General features: G+C 43.8%; 1 protein-coding gene across 4 annotated transcripts in view; it reads right to left on the reverse strand.

Annotated features, from left to right (window-relative positions):
* HERC3 (HECT and RLD domain containing E3 ubiquitin protein ligase 3) overlaps positions 1-18,308 on the reverse strand; it is a gene marked incomplete at both ends in the record, with an annotated part of 50,455 nt that overhangs the window by 22,553 nt on the left and 9,594 nt on the right. For all 4 annotated transcript variants that reach the window (XM_081999333.1, XM_081999332.1, XM_081999330.1 and 1 more), the window contains 6 exons: positions 285-445; positions 1,056-1,186; positions 3,103-3,194; positions 5,577-5,798; positions 6,390-6,466; positions 7,908-8,067. In XM_081999333.1, the coding sequence (XP_081855459.1) occupies positions 285-445; positions 1,056-1,186; positions 3,103-3,194; positions 5,577-5,798; positions 6,390-6,466; positions 7,908-8,067 (843 nt within the window). The remainder of the gene's footprint in view (positions 1-284; positions 446-1,055; positions 1,187-3,102; positions 3,195-5,576; positions 5,799-6,389; positions 6,467-7,907; positions 8,068-18,308) is intronic.

The following is an 18,308-nucleotide window of genomic DNA, read 5'->3' on the forward strand; positions in this document are numbered from 1 at the left end:
AAGTGCAATGGGGGTTTTAAAGAGAAACCAAAGCCCTCAGAAATTAGTATTAGTACAATTTTATAAAGGCTCATGATTGCCAAATGTTGAGCTCTGCCATGAAAAGAGAGAGCAAGAGGTCACCCAGTACTTTCCATAGTCATCTGGAACAGGAGCTTGGCTTTTTTTTTTTTTTGCTATTTCAAGAACTTTCACAGAACAGTGTCAAGATGTCTTTCAACAGCCATGAGAGAAATGAAATTATTTATGTTCATTTGCAGTTCCAAATAGCAGATAGTACGTACCAGGTTTCCCTGAGAGTTGCCCATTGTGAGCTGCCCAGTGACCCTTGACAGGAGAGGGACACTTAACATTGCAAGTGTGTCCCGTTCCCAGCTGGCCCCTTGTTCCACAGCCAAATGCATAGATCATTCCTGAAGAAGGCACAAAGGCTAAAGTGTGATGTCTGTAACAGAGATGAGTACAAAGTTTGGGCCTTGTTTAACAAGTGGAGAAAAAAACCCCAAACATGTAGCCTAAAACTTATCCTCTGTTCCCCTAGGCCAGAAGCTAGTGCAAAGCAGCATCTTTACACTAGCATCAATGCTCAGGTTTTGCCACCTGATGGCACCAGTTTATGGGATGGAGCTCTTCAGGTGGAAGTGACAAAGAGCAGCATGTGCCAGCATATAGCTGGCATCAGGCTCACAGACAGAATTAGCTTAGTCACTTGCTAAGCCTGTACATATCAAAAGGCAACAACACAGCACCAGTGTCACTAACTCTCTTTTCATGAAAGAAGCTGAAAATGTGTGACCAAAGGGGCTGCTGCTCTAATGTCTTGCAGAATTATTAAGATTGAAAGGTATCTTTTACCAGGTTACAGCACAAGGATCAACCCCAATTAAAAAACAACCTCCTTTAGAGGGCCTTAAAATTCTTACGGGAAGTAAAATTTAAATTAATTTAGTTGTGACATACAGGATGCAGAAGCAAGACTGTTACCCCTATTTACAAGGCTCAGTGTTAGCATTAACCTCCACCAAAGAAAAGTTCTGACTGCACACAGAACTCACCTGCCACAAGCAATCTGGGATACTTCACTGCCCATTAGCTCAAGAACTCTTCGGGGGTTCACTTCATCATTCATGGAGTCATGTCCCAGTTGCCCACAGGAACCTGCACCGAACGTGAACACCCCTCCACTCTGTTAGCAAATCAAACAGCATAGTCTCCATTTAGGGACCCATAACCCAGCAGTATCTCTGACTCCAGCCTCACTACAAGCCCAAGCTTAGGCAAAGATTGCTAGGGATTTCCATAGGATTCAGAAAAAAAAATTGGGTTCTGCTAACACAGTTTTCAAACAGCTACCTTGCTACCCATCAGAGATTGACAGAATTACCTTTAGGTATGTTTACACTAGTCCAGCTTCCCGCCCCGTGCCACCAGATGAGTCCTGAAATCCCAGCAGGTTTCAACATGGCTGAGTAGCACTCATTTCCATGCTACTTTACACCCATCTCTGTCAGCTGCTGATCAAAAGGACTGTAACCTTTTTCCTTGAACAAGAGCTTCTACATAACTGATCTTCTACAGTGTTTTTCCCACTGCCAGCTGTTTTAATTCATTTTACAGTGGAGAACACCGAGGCATCAAAAAAGGAAGCAAAACCTAGGAAGTGGCAGAGGCAAGGCAAGAACTGAGCAGTGATCTACCAAATCCCAGCCCTGTCCTCTGTCCACTAAGCTATACAACACTTGGAAACAGCAGGTTTGGAACTGAAAGCCTCTTGTAAATGCTGTGAGGGACTACTATGTTTCAGTTAAATACCCATTCGTTTTGACTTGCATTTTATTCTGATGCACAATATCACTATCTTTTTATCCTCCAACAAAATGCTGTTTTCACCCCTTTGGATGTATGTTTGTTAGGTTTTTCTGCTCAAAACTAATTTCTTTGATTCAATGCCCAAGTGGAGACCAGTTACAAGTGGCATTCCTCAGGGGTGGGTATTGGGACCAGCGCTGCTTAACATCTTTGTCGGCAACATGGACAGTGGGATTGAGTGGACCCTCAGCAAGTTTGCCAACACCACCAAGCTGTGTAGTGTAGTCAACACGCTGGAGGGGAGGGACGCCATCCAGAGCGACCCTCACATGCTTGAGAGGCGGGCCTGTGCAAACCTCATGAAGTTCAACAATCCCAAGCACAAATACAGGCTGCGCAGAGAATGGCTTGAGAGCAACCCTGAGCAGAAGGACTTCGGGGTGTTGGTCGATGAGAAGCTGGACATGACCCAATAATGTGCTCACAGCCCAGAAAGCCAACCACATCCTGGGCTGCTTCAAAAGCAGCGTGGCCAGCAGGTCAAGGGAGGTGATTCTCCCCCTCTACTCTGCTCACGTGAGATCCCACCTGGAGTACTGCATCCAGTATTGTGGCCCGCAACATAAAAAGGGCATGGATCTGTTGGAGCAAGTTCAGAGGAGGCTATGAAGATGATCAGAAGGATGGAACACCTCTCCTATGAAAACATGCTGACAGAGTTGGGGTTGTTCAGCCTGGAGAAAAGACAGCTCCAGGGAGACCTTATAGCAGCCTTCCAGTACCTGAAGGGGGCCTACAAGAAAGCTGGAGAGGGACTTTTTACACAGGCATGTAGTAATAGGACAAGGGGTAATGGCTCGAAACTGAAGGAGGATAGATTTAGACTAGGCATAAGGAAGATGTTCTTCACTATGAGGGTGGTGAAACACTGGAACAGGTTGCCCAGAGAAGTTGTGGATGCTTGGACAGGGCTATGAGCAACCTGGTCTGGTGTCTCTGCCCATGGCAGAAGGGTTGAAGGTCCCTTCCAACCCAAACCATTCTATGATTCACCCAAGTTTTACTATTCATCATTATGGATTACTAACATCTTCATCTTCAAAACCAGCAATGGATCATGTTGGCGATGAATCTCAGAATAAACTATAAGACAATACTTTCCATTTAGTTTCTTTTACAAGAGTCAGATGGAATATAAGTCAATCTGTTCTTTTCTACCATTACCCAGGAAACTAATGTGAAACCATCAGGCAGGCGAGATAGCAGCCAGGATTCCCAGGTTAGCATCTTTACCTTTGTCAGGACTGCCGTGTGCTCCTCTCCACAGCTGATGTAAACAACCTTCTGAGACCGCAACAGCTTCACATGACAAGGGGATTCTCGGTCTGCATTGAAGACGAAATAAATAAAGGAGCTGTTTCATAAACACAAACCTAAAACATGTGAAAACCACCAGTAGTGCGATTTTCAGATGTGGTCTACATGCGCAATGGAAGCCTTAACAACTGTGAGAAAAACCGCACGTCCCCGAGTACCTCACTGCTACTTTCCTCCTCAAATTCTTAAAAGATTTGTCCTCCCTCAAAGAAAATTGTCCAGAGCAAGAATGCAAATACTAAGAATCCTGTAAACTCAACATGCAATCACAGTTTGGGAGCTATGATTGAGTGCAGCCTAGATACACCCACCTTCAGTCTCATGCTCCATTCCAGAATCCTCGCTGACGACTGCAAACATTTGTCTCCAAAACCTTGCTTAGACCTTTTCCACACAGAACAGTCTTGACACGTGGGAGACACCAGTGCAACACACATGACAAGCCGAATCCCAAGGTGTATTTAAATGCCTAGCCTTCCTTCTGTTGTCATCCTTTAAGAAGATCCTCCTACTTGCAAAGGCTAATCTCTGCCAACTGTTAAATGATGCTTTTTTCCTTCTCTCTGACATTCTAATCATTAAAAGTGCATCTCCCAAGGATATATACACTAATCAAGGTTACATGTTTTACTAATGTAAAAATAAAAACTAAGCATTTCAAGGAGCAGTAGGCACCACAAAACAGCTAGATATTAAGGGGAGAAGCTGCTTACTTCATACCAACAAAAAAAGTCAGGTTCCTACCTATAGAAGTTGCCATTTTTTAAGACTCTCATCCAAGGATTTGACAGGTGCTTTCTTCTGGGTAGTGAGAGGCAAATGGTCACATTTTCATCGATTTAGAAATGAGAGAAGATTTTTCCTTTACTTTGTTCTGTATTTTAGCACTCTGATCTTTATTTTGACAGGAATGACACTTATCTCTACAGCATAATTGTTTAAATAACAGCGCTGTAGACTACTCATGTTTGTAGACTTTGCTGTTCGTGTTCACTAACTATAATTCACACCGTCTTACCATGATTCACTTACCATAAATATCAAGTACTTACTACAGTGTTATGTATTAAGGGTAAGCAGAGTATATGCTCTCTGGCCAACACAGCCCCACAAGTAGATGCCCCTTATATGTTCATCTAAGAGTAGCCCCATGTCAAAGCAAGCCTCTCCTATAAACTGCAGCTTTGTTGAAATTAGAAGCATTTATCTGCCAGTCTACATGGAAAGAACATGGCTGCTCTTACACAAGATCAGCTCTGGCTTACATATAGTACAAAAGAATAGACCCAGAGCATTTTTGAGAGAACACGGGATATGCAACAAGTCTTACAATTGTGTTTCATATTCCTAAAAGTGTAAAGGAAGATGAAATGATGCATACAACGTTTGAGCATCCTTTGCTAAACTACAGGCTGTTTTTGAGTAATCGCTTTAAATATGTTTCAGTTGGTAGGATGGGTTGTCAAAATGCATCATTCCATTACAGGTACACAAAATGGGAGGTAACACTTTTCTCTTGCAACACACAGTATTTATATGCTACTACATCATGCAACCTAGTATTTACAAATATATACACCTCATGTACTCACCCATGCAAAATAAGTTATCTGTGCATGGCAGGTATCACATTCACACTCAGTAACTTGCCTAGGTATTTAAAGCTACTCAGCAACTATGCAGAAAACTATGAAGAGATTGATTTAAAACTACAAAGAAAATCTTTCACTCACTCGCTTTTGCAAAGAAGTTAAGAATGTGTTAACAAGAAGCAGGAGAGATCTGGGTTTTTCAGACTAGTGGTAATGTCATATCCACTCTTCAGCCTCATTTATAAACCTACCTTCAAGTCTATTGATGGCTAGGCTTCACTGAACATGGCCACCTGAAAAAGCTACTATTGGCCCTGGATGTTTGGAAAATAGTGCAACCAATAAACTAAACATTTTACTGAGATACTCTGTGTTGCCATCATTTTGTAGCATACAAGTGCTCACCGGTCAAAAACACGTTGGCAAACACGGGGATGGGTTCAGCCTGCTGTTCTGCAGGGAGAGCCTTTGCTCCACATCAACTTCAAACCAAATATGGGCATTTTTGAGAAGAGACAGAAAGAACAAGCACTTCCTTCAATGCCTGCATACTGATGTCATATTTGAAAGATCTTTCTTTTTGACCTTCCTCACTTCCACTAACATCCACAAGGGGAAAAAAGTGTTTCTGTTCCTATTAAGTAAGAAAAAAATGTAGGACTGCTCCTCTCCCCTCTCCTACCTAGGGCAGTCTCTGAGGGCTACACATCCGCTCAGTAAAAATGTACTGTCAATGCAAACAGACACTAGGCCAAAAAAAGTCCATCCTTCTTTCACCTAGGAGCATAATTTTAATACCTCGTTCATCACTTAGTCCCAGCTGTCCCGAGCTGTTCTTCCCCCAGCCAAACACAGCTCCTGAGAGAGAGAGGGCAAAACTGTGGGCTCCACCTGCAGCAACCTGAGCCAAAGGGATCCCATCAAGAGACTTGACACGTTGTGGACTGGCTTGGGAGGGACATTCTTTACCCAAGCCCAGCTGACCATAGCTGTTCTGCCCCCATGTGAAGAACTGGCCATCTGAAACGAAGAAAGAAAGAGAACATTGAGTAAAAGCTGGTCAACAGAAAAGCAGTTTGTCAAAATGAAGAAGAACCAGTGCTGGAGGCTTCGCTCCCACCCAAGCCTCATGATGGAAAAATCAAGCAAGACATTCTTTGCCAAAATAAAAGCACAGTCTGAAGCCACCAGGTAAACAAATAGACATGCAGCTAAGTGCAAAATATAGTATCAGACTGCTGTAACTTAAAACAGCATAACAGAGAACAGTCCACATGTTGCATACAGAAGAGTAATAGCCAAGGATAATTTCAACACAAAGAAATTAATTACACACATTTTCTACATCAGGATGGAAAGCTTTGAAGTGTTGCTGCCATCATTCACCAGTGAGACAGTGGGTGGCCTGTGTGTAATGTTTTCTTTCTTGACAGTATTGGCAAAGCTCTTCCTCAATATTCATGGTACCTGATCCATTTTATAGCCTCCCATTTGGCCTGAAAGCAGTCAGGACAGGGATGCCCTTGGTTTATTATGCAGAAATAGACAATCTTGGACACTGTGCAAAATAACAGCACAAATCTTGATAATAAATAATGAATGTTACAGTACCTGCTGCCAAAGCCAGGCAATGCCAATTTCCACAGGAAACCTGCAGTATTGTCTGTTGGTTCAACTTCTTTATCAACCTAAAGAAGACAACACCATTTTAGAACAAGTGTCCACAAACACAGTATCACCTTAGGTCAAAATGATGATTTCCATTCAGATATTTGTTCTACACATACACACAATCTATGATTTTGAGACTGAGGAATAGAGTCTTGAAGGTGATGCAGATCCATACATAATAGATACAAATCAGTGGAGACCTTTAGACACTTGACTACTAACTCCAGCTATGTTTACTGCCATAACTCTGAATCCAGCCACCTGGAAATAGTCAAAATAGCTGGTTCTTGGTGTCTGTCTCACTATTCTTTTCCAGGCATCGAGATTTTTCATGCTGTCAGGGGCCTAGCAGTTCCTAGGAGTTACAGCACCAAAATCTCTTCAGTGCTTCGTACAGAGAATAAATAGTATGTCAAAGGTTCAATTTATTTCACAAAAATGTTATTTTTAAAATGGCACTATCACATTGCCATGTAAGCCTGTTGTATTGGAACCACCTGCAAGTTAAGGACTGTCTTGCCACAGAGCCCTTCAGCTCAAACATTAATGCTTTGTGACTGAAACTGTTTTCCTTTGAATACTCTTTCAACAATGACAGCCACCCTAGACAGATGTCCCAAACTTCCACTCTGCACTAGATCTGCAGTCACAGACTGAATAAGAGACTGACTACATCTGTTATTAATGTAGTATGATACAACACCATTAAGTATAGAGAGACCAGTTATCTTTATTATGATGATGAGTCCTATCATCTGTGAATTGCTTTGGATGAAGGAGTCTTGGTGTCTGTCACTGGCCACTGCCACCATTTACATGTCCTTGCACTTAACCCTGCTCTAACACAGGTGAGATACATTGAATAAGCAAACAAAGAAAATTGAGCACTACCCTAAAGTTTCTGAGCAATATTCACTACTCAGAATTGCAGTAGGCTGGATTAGTAGCTTTGCTACTAACAGGCAACACTGCAAAAGAGCTGCAGAGCTGAGGTGCCAGTTCATGCAGCCATATATCTTTTCCTGTTCTTGAAATGTATCTCCTATCTCAGAGGACTTCTAGGGACAGAAATAGACACAGGTATCACACACAGCATTTCTATTTTTGGGTCCTCCCTCATGCACCTCCTTGCTCTGTACAAAAGACAGTGGCATTTTTAATTGAGGAAGCTGAGATCACTCCGATTTTCTTTTCCATGCCCCAAATACCCACGGGCAGATGGCCTGTCCTGCCCAAACCTCCTGAGGACTTGTCTGAATCCCATGGGAGCTCAGGGAGCCCCAGTACAGTACAGAAAAGAAGGAGGCATCACCCTTACATCCCTACATGAGAAATGCCCAGTTGCTGCCCCTCTGAGAGACAGTGCTCGCACTCACTCCAGGCTGCAAGGCAAGCAACCCTTGATGCATCACCTCCAAGAAGCTGCCTTAAGGAAACGTGAACCTGTTAAAAGTTTACCTTGGTACCGTCACTGCATCTTCTATAGTGGTGAGACCCAACTGTCCATCGCTGCCGGCACCCCAGGAGAAGAGCTGGCCCTGGTCACTGAGCGCCACACTGTGAGACTCTCCACAAGCCACATGCACGATGTGCTGCCCGGCCAGGGCTCCAATTTGCTCTGAGGAAAACAAAACCTCTCTGGTCACAGGATTCATCTCGGTGACATGCAGACATCAGGTCTAGGCAAATCTGTATGCACAGCCATTCAGATGGGTGCACTGATCCCCAATTTAGTTTTAAAACTAATTTAAAAGAGGAAAGCACCAGGTTTTACCGAAAACATGTAGCTGCTGAGCTCTTCTGAGAGCCTAAGCCTGCAAATCACAGCAGAAAGGCAGGTACATGCCCCCAAGCACAACGAATGGTCTATACACAGACAGCCTCACAGATGCAGGGAAACCTATCTGGTTATTTCGGAACAACCAGACTTCACGGATTTGAGGTTTTCTCACCCTATTTTGATGTCGGATCAGCCAAGACCCAGAAGTTGGCAGACTCCGTAAAACATATTTGACATTCCACAGCTCTCATGTCCAATGAAGACAAGTCACCCACAAAACTAATCAATCCATCTGCCCCTTGCTTTATTGCTTGATGTGTGAAAGCATGTGTGTTACGACATCCCCTGTGCTAAGCTTTGAACAGGTTTGAACCTATTAACCTATTACTACCACTGTTACTCATAAAAAAAGTCTCATAAAAAGGAAGCAAAGCAAGAAGGCCTTACAGAGAATTAAGAGGGGAAAAAAAAAAAATCACTCAGTCCTCTGGAAGATCACCCACAACTGACTTTTTATCATTATATCACATCAGGCAACTGAAGTAGGTTTAACAACTACTCTTACAACATCAACAACCAAATCTTATTTATTATGCAGAGTTTTTACAAATGGACATGAAAAAGTCTTGTTTTGCAATAAAACGTTAGAAATGCCACACATCTGATGGAAAAACTCCCCACAAGCCTGACAGAAGCAAAGCTGGTTTTCTTTTCTCTTCCTTGAGTAAATACAAATGTTTCAGGTGGATGAAGAAAGATTTCACCCTGTAAGCTACAAGGCAGTAACCAGTTTTATTAAAGTCCCACTTGCTGTAACACAAGAAGGAAGTATGTCATTCTGTGAAAATGATACCCCACATCAAGGGCATCCAGAAAGCAATAACATACTTAGCACCAAAACCTGCATACCTATCAATCTAAATGTATTAAATGAATTTACAAAGAAGGTAACCCTAGGAAGGCTTGCCTTCTAAGTCTGGGAGTCAAAAAATACGAAGGAAAAGAATCCCTAATGGATGTTACGGAAGAGAAAAGTTGACAATTATTTAAATATGTATTTTAACAGAGGAAAATGCTACCTGAACATGTGCTTCTTTTCACTCAAAATAATTAATGGCAATGGAGACGCAGTTTATGAGTAATAAGCACACAAACATCTCAGAGGGCTTGAGGACTGGGCCTGCCTGCTGCCCGGCCATCCTTTAGTCCTGCCATCTACTAACGCCCTTTGCCCTACGACTCTTTCCAGCAGGACTAATTTTGCCCAGTCCCACTGCCAACCCTATGCAAAGACTCAGACAGGTTTTGAGAGCGGTAACTCAATTTACACATGCAGTTTCCATGCTTAGGCCCATAAGCATCCAACTGTAGCATTGCTTGGTGGCCTGTTTTATGTTCATTTGCATATACAATTGAGGGAGCCTGTTTTTATCTGTGAGCTCTATACAACCAGCAGCTGTATGGGCTGGGCAAGGTCAATCACAAAACAGACAAGGTATCTCAACAGCACATGTGGCTAAGGTTTTCCCCTCAGTCAGCCAGCAAGACAAAAAAAAAATACCTGCTGCAGTGTGCCTGAAACCACCTAAGTTCAGCCAAGCATGTTTCTGTACTGGGACCTGAAGGTACAAAACTAAAGCTCCTGCTTGAGAGCACACCATCAAAAGTGTGCTGGTTTGGGCTGGGACAGAGTTAATTTTCTTCACAGCAGCTAGTATGGGGCTATGGTTTGGATTTGTGCTGGAAACAGTGTTGATAACACAGGGATGTTTTCCTTCTTGCTGAGCAGTGCTTGCACAGAGCCAAGGCCTTTTCTGCTGCTCACCCCACCCCACCCCACCAGCAAGGAGGCTGGAGGTACACAAGGAGTTGGGAGGGGACACAGCCCGGACAGCTGACCCCAACTGTGACCCCAGGGATATTCCATACCATATGACATCACGCTCAGCATATAAAGCTGGGGAGAGAAGGAGGAAGGGGGGACACATGCAGAGTGATGGCGTTTGTCTTCCCAAGCAACCGTTACGCATGATGGAGCCCTGCTTCCCTGGGTATGGCTGAACATCTGCCTGCCCATGGGGAGTGGTGAATGAATTCCTTGTTTTGCTTTGCTTGCGTGCGCGGCTTTTGTTTTACCTATTAAACTGTCTTTATCTCAACCCACAAGTTTTCTCACTTTTACCCTTCTGATTCCCACCATGGGGGGAGTGAGCGAGTGGCTGTGGGGTGCTTAGTTCCCAGCTGGGGTTAAACTACAACAAAAAGAGGGATGAAGCCATACTCATCTCCACAGGAAATCCCTCTGATTCATGAACCCATCACTTTGCTGTAAGCTTGCTGGCCAGGGTGCACTGAGACCAGCCCTTATCCAGAGCACCTGTACTCTTAAAACTGGTCACAAAATCACCAGCCTGCCCTTCTTTCAAAGGTGGTCCCTGCACACTGCTAAACACTCCAGGGCTCAGTGTGATTCTGACAAAATGACAAACATGGACAATATGGGAGGCTAGAGCATTCCTAACAGAGACTGGGGTTTGCTACCTACAGTCATGACTGAGCTAATTTCTTCCCTGAGAAAGCGGTATTTGCCACAATAAGTACAGGTCTCATTTGCTGTGGAAGGACTACCACAAGCTGCCCATCAGAGCACCTTGGGGAGGTGACAGAAGACTCCAGTGACCAAAAATCAGCATCAGGAGCTGGAGGAGACAGGACTCTGACCACAGCAGTACTGCAACTGGAAAAAAAGTGCCCTGAGGTATCAGGAGGCTGTGGCAAGGACTACATAGCAAGGGCTTCACACACTGGGACACAGAGAGGACATCCAATGGGTTTAGAAATCCAGAGTGGTTGCTTCAGTCCCCACAGACTCCATCTTAAGTTTAATCTGGCAGCACAAACCTGACCTAGCTCTGTGTGCCATCCCAGGGGACTAATAAATACCTACTTGTTTTGAAAGGCTGTCCTGTGTCAGTGAAAGCCTTCAGTGACTGCACTGCTCACCCAAGAAGCAGAGTACCGCCTCACCCGGACTTGATGGATGACCACAGACAGAAAAAAACATGCTTGCCTTGGAGCTAAAGATCTTTGCCTTTAGAAATGTATGCGCATGGCCCATCTCACCATAGTACATTCCTAAGACCCTGTCAATCGCAGCTTGCCTGCAAAGTCATGAAGAAATATAAACACCAAACAGTAAGTTTTACATGCATCTCTTCCCAGAGATGGCAAAAAGCCAGCCTTCCCCTGGGGACACAGACTTCCCAGGCAGGCCAACAAGGGTTCCAGTTCGCTGCCAGGCTTGCCAAGCCACTGAATGTACTCTCTCTCTGCTAACATAAGTAGTATTATCACAAACATATGACAATTACTTCTTTGTTGACCTCCCACCACTTCCTCACATCAAAATGAGGAGTTTTAGTGGTTGGTATACATTTATTTTAATTTCCAGAGCATCACAACACCATTATTCATTCTTTAAGAAAGAGGAAACACTGCACTGATATGAAGGGTGCAAAGGGTGAAATTTATTCTTAGTATTGTGTCTTCATTAACTGATGAATAAAACCAGTCAAATGGAGCTTAATAGGCACAATTATATACAAAGCTAAGCAGGACAAAACCCTGAGAGCAACAGAAGGGATGAAGGAGTTATGCAATACAGTTTCAACATGTCATAAAACTTTCAAAAAACAAAAAAAACAATTTCCAAGAAGTACACATTGACCCAATCTTTTCTTTCTGAAGCCATCAGCTGCCTCAAAACAGCACTGAGGCTTGGAAGTCATTTATCAGTTCTTCATATCTAGTGGAGTTCCAATTTTCATTTCTCTATCCACTTTAACTCATGGATCTCAACAGACATATCAAGGTTTGACTGCTTTTGGTATTAACCTTGTTAGATCTTTTCATAAAATATATATTGGACCAACAAATGAGGTCCAGACAAAACTTCTTCAGGACAGGTCTTCTCTGAATGGTGACAGGCCTAGCTCCCTGGTCTACCTTTGTGTCTTCTTTCCTGTTTGTCGTCTGCAGGGACACTCCAGCAAGAGTTAAGGACAGATGCTATGTTTCTGTAACTCAGCTTTCTGACAGCCAGCACATTTAACTTGAAGGTTTGCAAATGGCAGTAAAGCTGGGCCAAGAATGAAAACCCATGAAAAGCCCACCTTTAGTCCATAGCTTCACTATTTATAAAACAGGGCTTATACTTTGTCCCCAGTGTTGGAAAGCTATACAAGATCTTCAGTGTCTGCAACTGCTGGAAGCACAAAGCACTCCCTTATACTGCACTGATTAGAATGCACAGGCAATGAATGATTAATTAGCTTTCCTACTCCTACTAAGTTTATCAGAGAGTTGGTACACCCTTACTATGTATGGTTTCCAGCTGCTCACTAGACAGGCTTTTGCTAGAGGACATGGCAGAATCCCTCAGCCATATGTGTACCAGGATATACATGAACAGCACCAGATGGCATCTACTGTCTGAAAACAACACAGAGAAACTATCAGTCCTGAGGTTACACCTTTGTTGGCAAAATCTGGATTTCTTCACTGGGGAGAAGCTGTGGCTTGGAAGAGTTTCAAGTTATTTCAGGCTTCTTTCACTTGGCCAAAACCTGTCATTGCCTCCCCAGCTTGACAATAAGCAACTCTGAGCATTTGTTCATCTTGGTCATTGCTGTCTGCTAGGAAAGTGCTCACAGACTCTAAGATAGGTGTCTTACTAGCTCGCCTGAATACGAAAGAGATGGTGGTAGAAACACAAAGGGAAAAACAACCATTGGCAAGAAATTCCTCTGGGTTAAATGCTAGCAGCTGGAAAGCCTGAAGACAGATGAGCCAATGTCTTTGCATTGCCATGCTCATTAATATAGTCCACATCCACACTGAGGATGCCTGAGCATTGTGTAACCAAGATCTGAAAGTCAGAAGTGTGAGATACAACATTTTAATGCACAAGGCAGCTGAATACTTAATCAGACAGCAATAGCAACCTAAACTTCACCCATATAGTCTTTCTATTCTCCAAGTACTGAAAAATCTTAATTCTTAGAGAAAGGAGCAGAGTTCTCCCCTTTTTTAGATGAATTACACGAACACATTAAACCATCTAACAAGGTGACACTAACAGCGTTAGCACTTATGGAAGCCTGATCCAATGGCCAAAAACTCCATGAAAAACCTGCTACTGCCTTCAGTGAGTACCACAAGAAAAATCCTATGGCCCAAACTTACCAGCCACCAGCATTTCATTAAACCACTGCACAAAAAGCAAGTAAACATCAGTGGATCACTAAACTCCCTAACAAGATATTTAGGATAAGTAGGAAACTTCAGCTGACTGCTGATTTCCCAGTCTCCACCAGCACATCCCAGAGATGTTTCTGCATATGGACATCCTGGCTGTATTTCTAGGTTGTGATGAGCTTCATGATTTCAGTCCTAATGAACTCAGCTGAGAATTAAAACATGTCTTGAGTGTTTTAATGAAACTGGAGAGAAGAAAAGAGAAAATACAAAGTGCAGCAAATGAAATGCTTGCAATCCAAAGGGCAGTAAGAGATAAGTACACTCAAGCTGTACCCTCCCCTTATGAAGATCTCTTTATTTTGTCAGCATAACTTCAACAACATCTTAGCTATTCAATGCTTTTTCCAGTATTAGCAGCATGAATACACTCACCAACTTTGCAGGAAACATCATCCCCAGTAGAAGTGCGATTCTGCCACTTGGAAAATGATAACTGGGGAGGGGAAAATCATGTTGTTTGTCAGGGCCTTTTTGCCTCTTCCTCTCTCATTTAAAGCCCCCAAGAATGAGCCTCTAATTCCCCTGTGCACACCTTCAACTCCAGCCACCTAGGCATCTCATCCTCACAGCTGCTGCAGACAACATCTGGAGGCTGGGACTCGGAGGAAGAATCAGACTCCATAAACCACTTAAGCAAAATAGATTTTCCAAATCTACCAGGTGCTTTTGAAAACATAATCTAACCCAGCCAGATAAAACTGTTCTTGTGGCTTCGCTCACACCACCTCTGCCAGCTGTGGTTTGTCAGCAGTAACATCAGAGGAAGGCTCACTGGGAGGAGGCAAGAGCTGAAGGACGGTTTCAGGAACACACCTTCATGACTGCAGACAGTCTCTGGCATGGCCAGGTATATGTCACGTACAACACGTAGGCAGCTGGAACTGCCCTGCCGACACCACCTCCACAGTTTCACCACCACTACCTTTCTCCTCCTTGCCAAGCCTCTCTGAGAAGGCATTACATGCTTGTTGTGTCTTGCATCCAGACTACGTAAGACTACTGCACGCAAGGGTGTGGGAAACATTGTGCTCTGCGCTTGCAGAGCACAAGACTACAAGAGCAAACCCCATGGGGAGACCACATCCCATACGACAGCTACCCTCGCTTTCTGCCTGCTGTTCTCACCCTAGAGTGGCAGCCCACCTTATTCTCAAACTTCTCTTACCATGGGGCAAAAGCTTTCAAGTATGGACCAAGCATTTATATCAGCATGTAACCTCCTCTGACTTTTGACAATTGAAGTTTGCTATATCCATCAAGGAGGCTGGGTTTTACAAGTCCAACTTGCAAATTTCAAGGTTTTCCTTTCACGAACTGCTGCTACACTTGCAGCAGAAAGCAGAGCAGTACCAAGAGCAGCCTGATCAGAGAGGCTGACAACAGCAGCACTGAAGCTGATAAGGCTCTAATAATTTGGTTAAAGAAGGAAATGTAAACGTAGAGTAGACTCACTGAACAAAAAAAAGGGGGGGAGGGAGAAAGACAGTAAAGGACAGACCAAAGCAGGTGACATTCCCAGGAACACTCTTGGTCACAGGGGTGGGAACACTGTCCATAGGTCAAGGCTAAGAAGCTCCAAGTAACAGAGGCAACAATTCTGCAGTCACCTTTCATCTACAGACACTCATGACACTTATTGAGATGAATGCTTCCCTGGCACACCACATACAGTGCTGCTTGTTAATTTATTTAGCATGGCTACCTACAGGCTTAAATCTGAGAGAGGCTGGTTTAGTTATGAGCACTGCCTTCACTTTATGAAGTTGCCTGTGGTCATGTCAAGGCCGGACTGTAAGAACAAGAAGTGAGAGGCCACCAAGACACCAAAGGGTGTCACTTCACATATGCTTTGCCAGCTATTCCCCCTCACAGCTGTGAAAGCAGACACCTACAGTGAGAAAGCAAACCTCTACCTCAGACACAGCCACAGAAAAAACTCCTACTTCTCCACATCACTGCGTTTTGTCTAGGGGACACAGCCTCTCTGAGGAGCCATGGCCAGACTGGCATGGGCACAGGCAGCAGTCAGCCAGAGAAGGCTGTTGGAAAGTGCTGGGCAGGCAGAGAAGCCTTCAGTCTGACAAGCTGGCAGAGGGAAGAATCCACCTTCAGACCCTGGAGGTAAACAAGTAAAGGCAGCTCTTTCAAAGAGGGAAGGCACCAAGACGGTCACTCAGCCATGTTTGCTTGCCACTGGCAGCACAGAAGGTGCAACTGGGCCATGACTGCTGAGAAACCCCCAATGTCCACCTTGCACACCCTGGCAAATGCCACAGCTCCAGGGCAGCAACTCCAGCATGGGCAGGATGCGCTAGACCTCGGGATGACATGCCAAGGATGGACGTCAGAGGTGGAAGGGGGAATCAGGGAGGTGAGTGCATAGACACTGAATTTGATGTGCTGGTACTACACAGTGCAAAGCCCTATTTCTGCCTGAGATATCCCAAGCAGAGTCACAGCGATCTTCAAAGTTGTGACAAAGGTTAATGGCAGTAAGCAGGGACACCAGACCAGGAAGAACAAGCCCTTCACTACAGTCCATCATAGCCACACGGAGGAGCTAACATAGTCCTGCAGCAACTATTGAGCAAATCTCATAAACACAGAAGAAAAGGCAACCAGTGTAAAATTGACAGCTCTTCTTAAAAACTAACACTTCCACCTCCTAGCACTGCATGGAGATCTGTTCGTTTCTTCCCTGCAATGCTCTCCCAAACAGCACCACCACTCTCTTCCCAGCTTCCTTAACAGAGCCTCTTCCAGCACACATGCTGGCAAACCACAAGGGATTTAAGGCTCAAAGACCCAGGAACTTAAGGCTCAGGCAGTTGCCCTTAAGGCTCAGGCAGTTGCTCCAGGCAGCAAATCACTGCCCCAGGAAGTATAAGATAAGAGTTTACTATTATCCATCTGCTGTGCTCAATTCTGCAGATCACTGCTGTACAGGTGTCCTTCCACAGCAGGTGACCATGTCTAAGCAGAGGGCTCGAAGTGAAGCACCTCCACATCCCTGCAAGATGAAGCACCTCCACATCCCTGCAAGATAGAGAGCATTGCTGTATACAATACACACTGCAAGCAAGCTAAAAGGGCTTCACTCCACTTTTTCCTTCTGGACAGGTGCTATTTTGCCATTTTTTCACATTTTTGGAACAGTTCTGCACAACAGAGAGCATTTAGCTTTCATTTGCTTCTAGAAGGGAGGCTACATTTTCTAGGTAGCTGCACCTGGCAGTCTCACTTGTAGCAGCCCCAGGCTTTGACAAAGTAGCATGCGATTCTCAAAAGCACTTGGTGTGCTCCTCACTCTGTTCCCATTTATTTCAATCCTGCAGTGATTTGCATGGGAGCAGGACAAAGCCACACATTCCTGAAAAGCCACACCTGCACAGTGCAGACTCAGTACAGCCCCCTTGCCCTTGCTTTCAATGACATCCGCATCAGGTTCACAAATACAGCTTGAAAATACATTACTGCAAAGAAGCATGGGGACTGGAAAAGGGAGGTAATTAATGCAGTCCTATTAAACATTTACAAAAGTTTATTTATTAATTTTCTCCACTAAGATTTGAAGGGCATTCTGAGGAGAGAAGATGTGAGCATCTGTACATTCCTTTTTGGTGAGGTTATATAGGCAGGCAGCTGTTTAAAAGGCAGGTCAGGTGTTAAGAGAGTGAGCATTTCTTCACAGCTCTCTTGTAGGAACAGCTAGCAGCCTTAAATGTCAAAAATATTTAATTTCTGAAAATAAGAGTTTCAAAGATCTTTGAGATAAGCTGTATTGGAAAGAAGAATTTAAGGAGGAGTATCAGAATGCTTAATGTTGACAGAGTCAAACTTAATATCATAGTCACACATCTTCTGAAAGATTTGATGTCTGTAGACAACAGAGCAAGCAACAAGCATATACCATGAGCCAGAATCAAACTCAGTTTTTCCATATAATGGTTACACACTGAAAAACAAGCTAATCCCTTTTCCACCAGGAAAGGGGACATTCATCCTGAAGGCCCTACACACTTCTGTGAGCCTTCAAGATAAAATCATACAGAATGCTTTACATTCACCTTTACCAAACTCAGAACATATTACAGCCATTTCAGGCTCAGATTATAAATTTCTTTCCTGACAAGAAACCAGACTTCTACTGGTTTAGGCTCTCCTAAAAAGCCTTCTCTCCCCAGTTTAGGCTCTCCTAAACCTGTGGTCTCCGAGAATATTGGTAGAAGTCAGTTCTCATGATCCAGACCACACAAATTTTAAAACAGCCCACTATAAATATCTAGCATATTCAGAGCCCTGGGCCAATCAATTCAAACAATTCAAATGCATATTTAAAATATGCAAGGGAAAGCACTTCCTTTGATTTTATTTCTCATTCAGTCATATACATATTGTTTCTAAATGAAGTCGTTTCTAAGCCTAGCTTTCTGATTTTGAAACCTAAAATTATCCTGAAGCCCAAATTGCACTAATTCAGCTGAGACACACACACCATAACACAAGTCCACATTGCTGGATGTTGCTGCAGTCACTAGTGAAGGCATAACAACCTCAAATAGCTTGGTCAGATCCTGTGAGCAATCAATGGAAGGGAAGGGATGAGTACAAACTAACATACCCAACTCTGCAAGGGGTGGCCAATTTAATAACCTGACTCTTTAAAAATAATGTTTACAAGAGGTGCCAAAACAAAAATTGTGTCCTAATCATTCCTTTATTATTTTTCTGGTTTAAAGTCAGCTGCTGCAGGCCTGCAC

This window comes from Phaethon aethereus, assembly GCF_964289735.1.
Source record: "Phaethon aethereus genome assembly, chromosome: 4".
NCBI classification, from domain to species: domain Eukaryota; kingdom Metazoa; phylum Chordata; class Aves; order Phaethontiformes; family Phaethontidae; genus Phaethon; species Phaethon aethereus.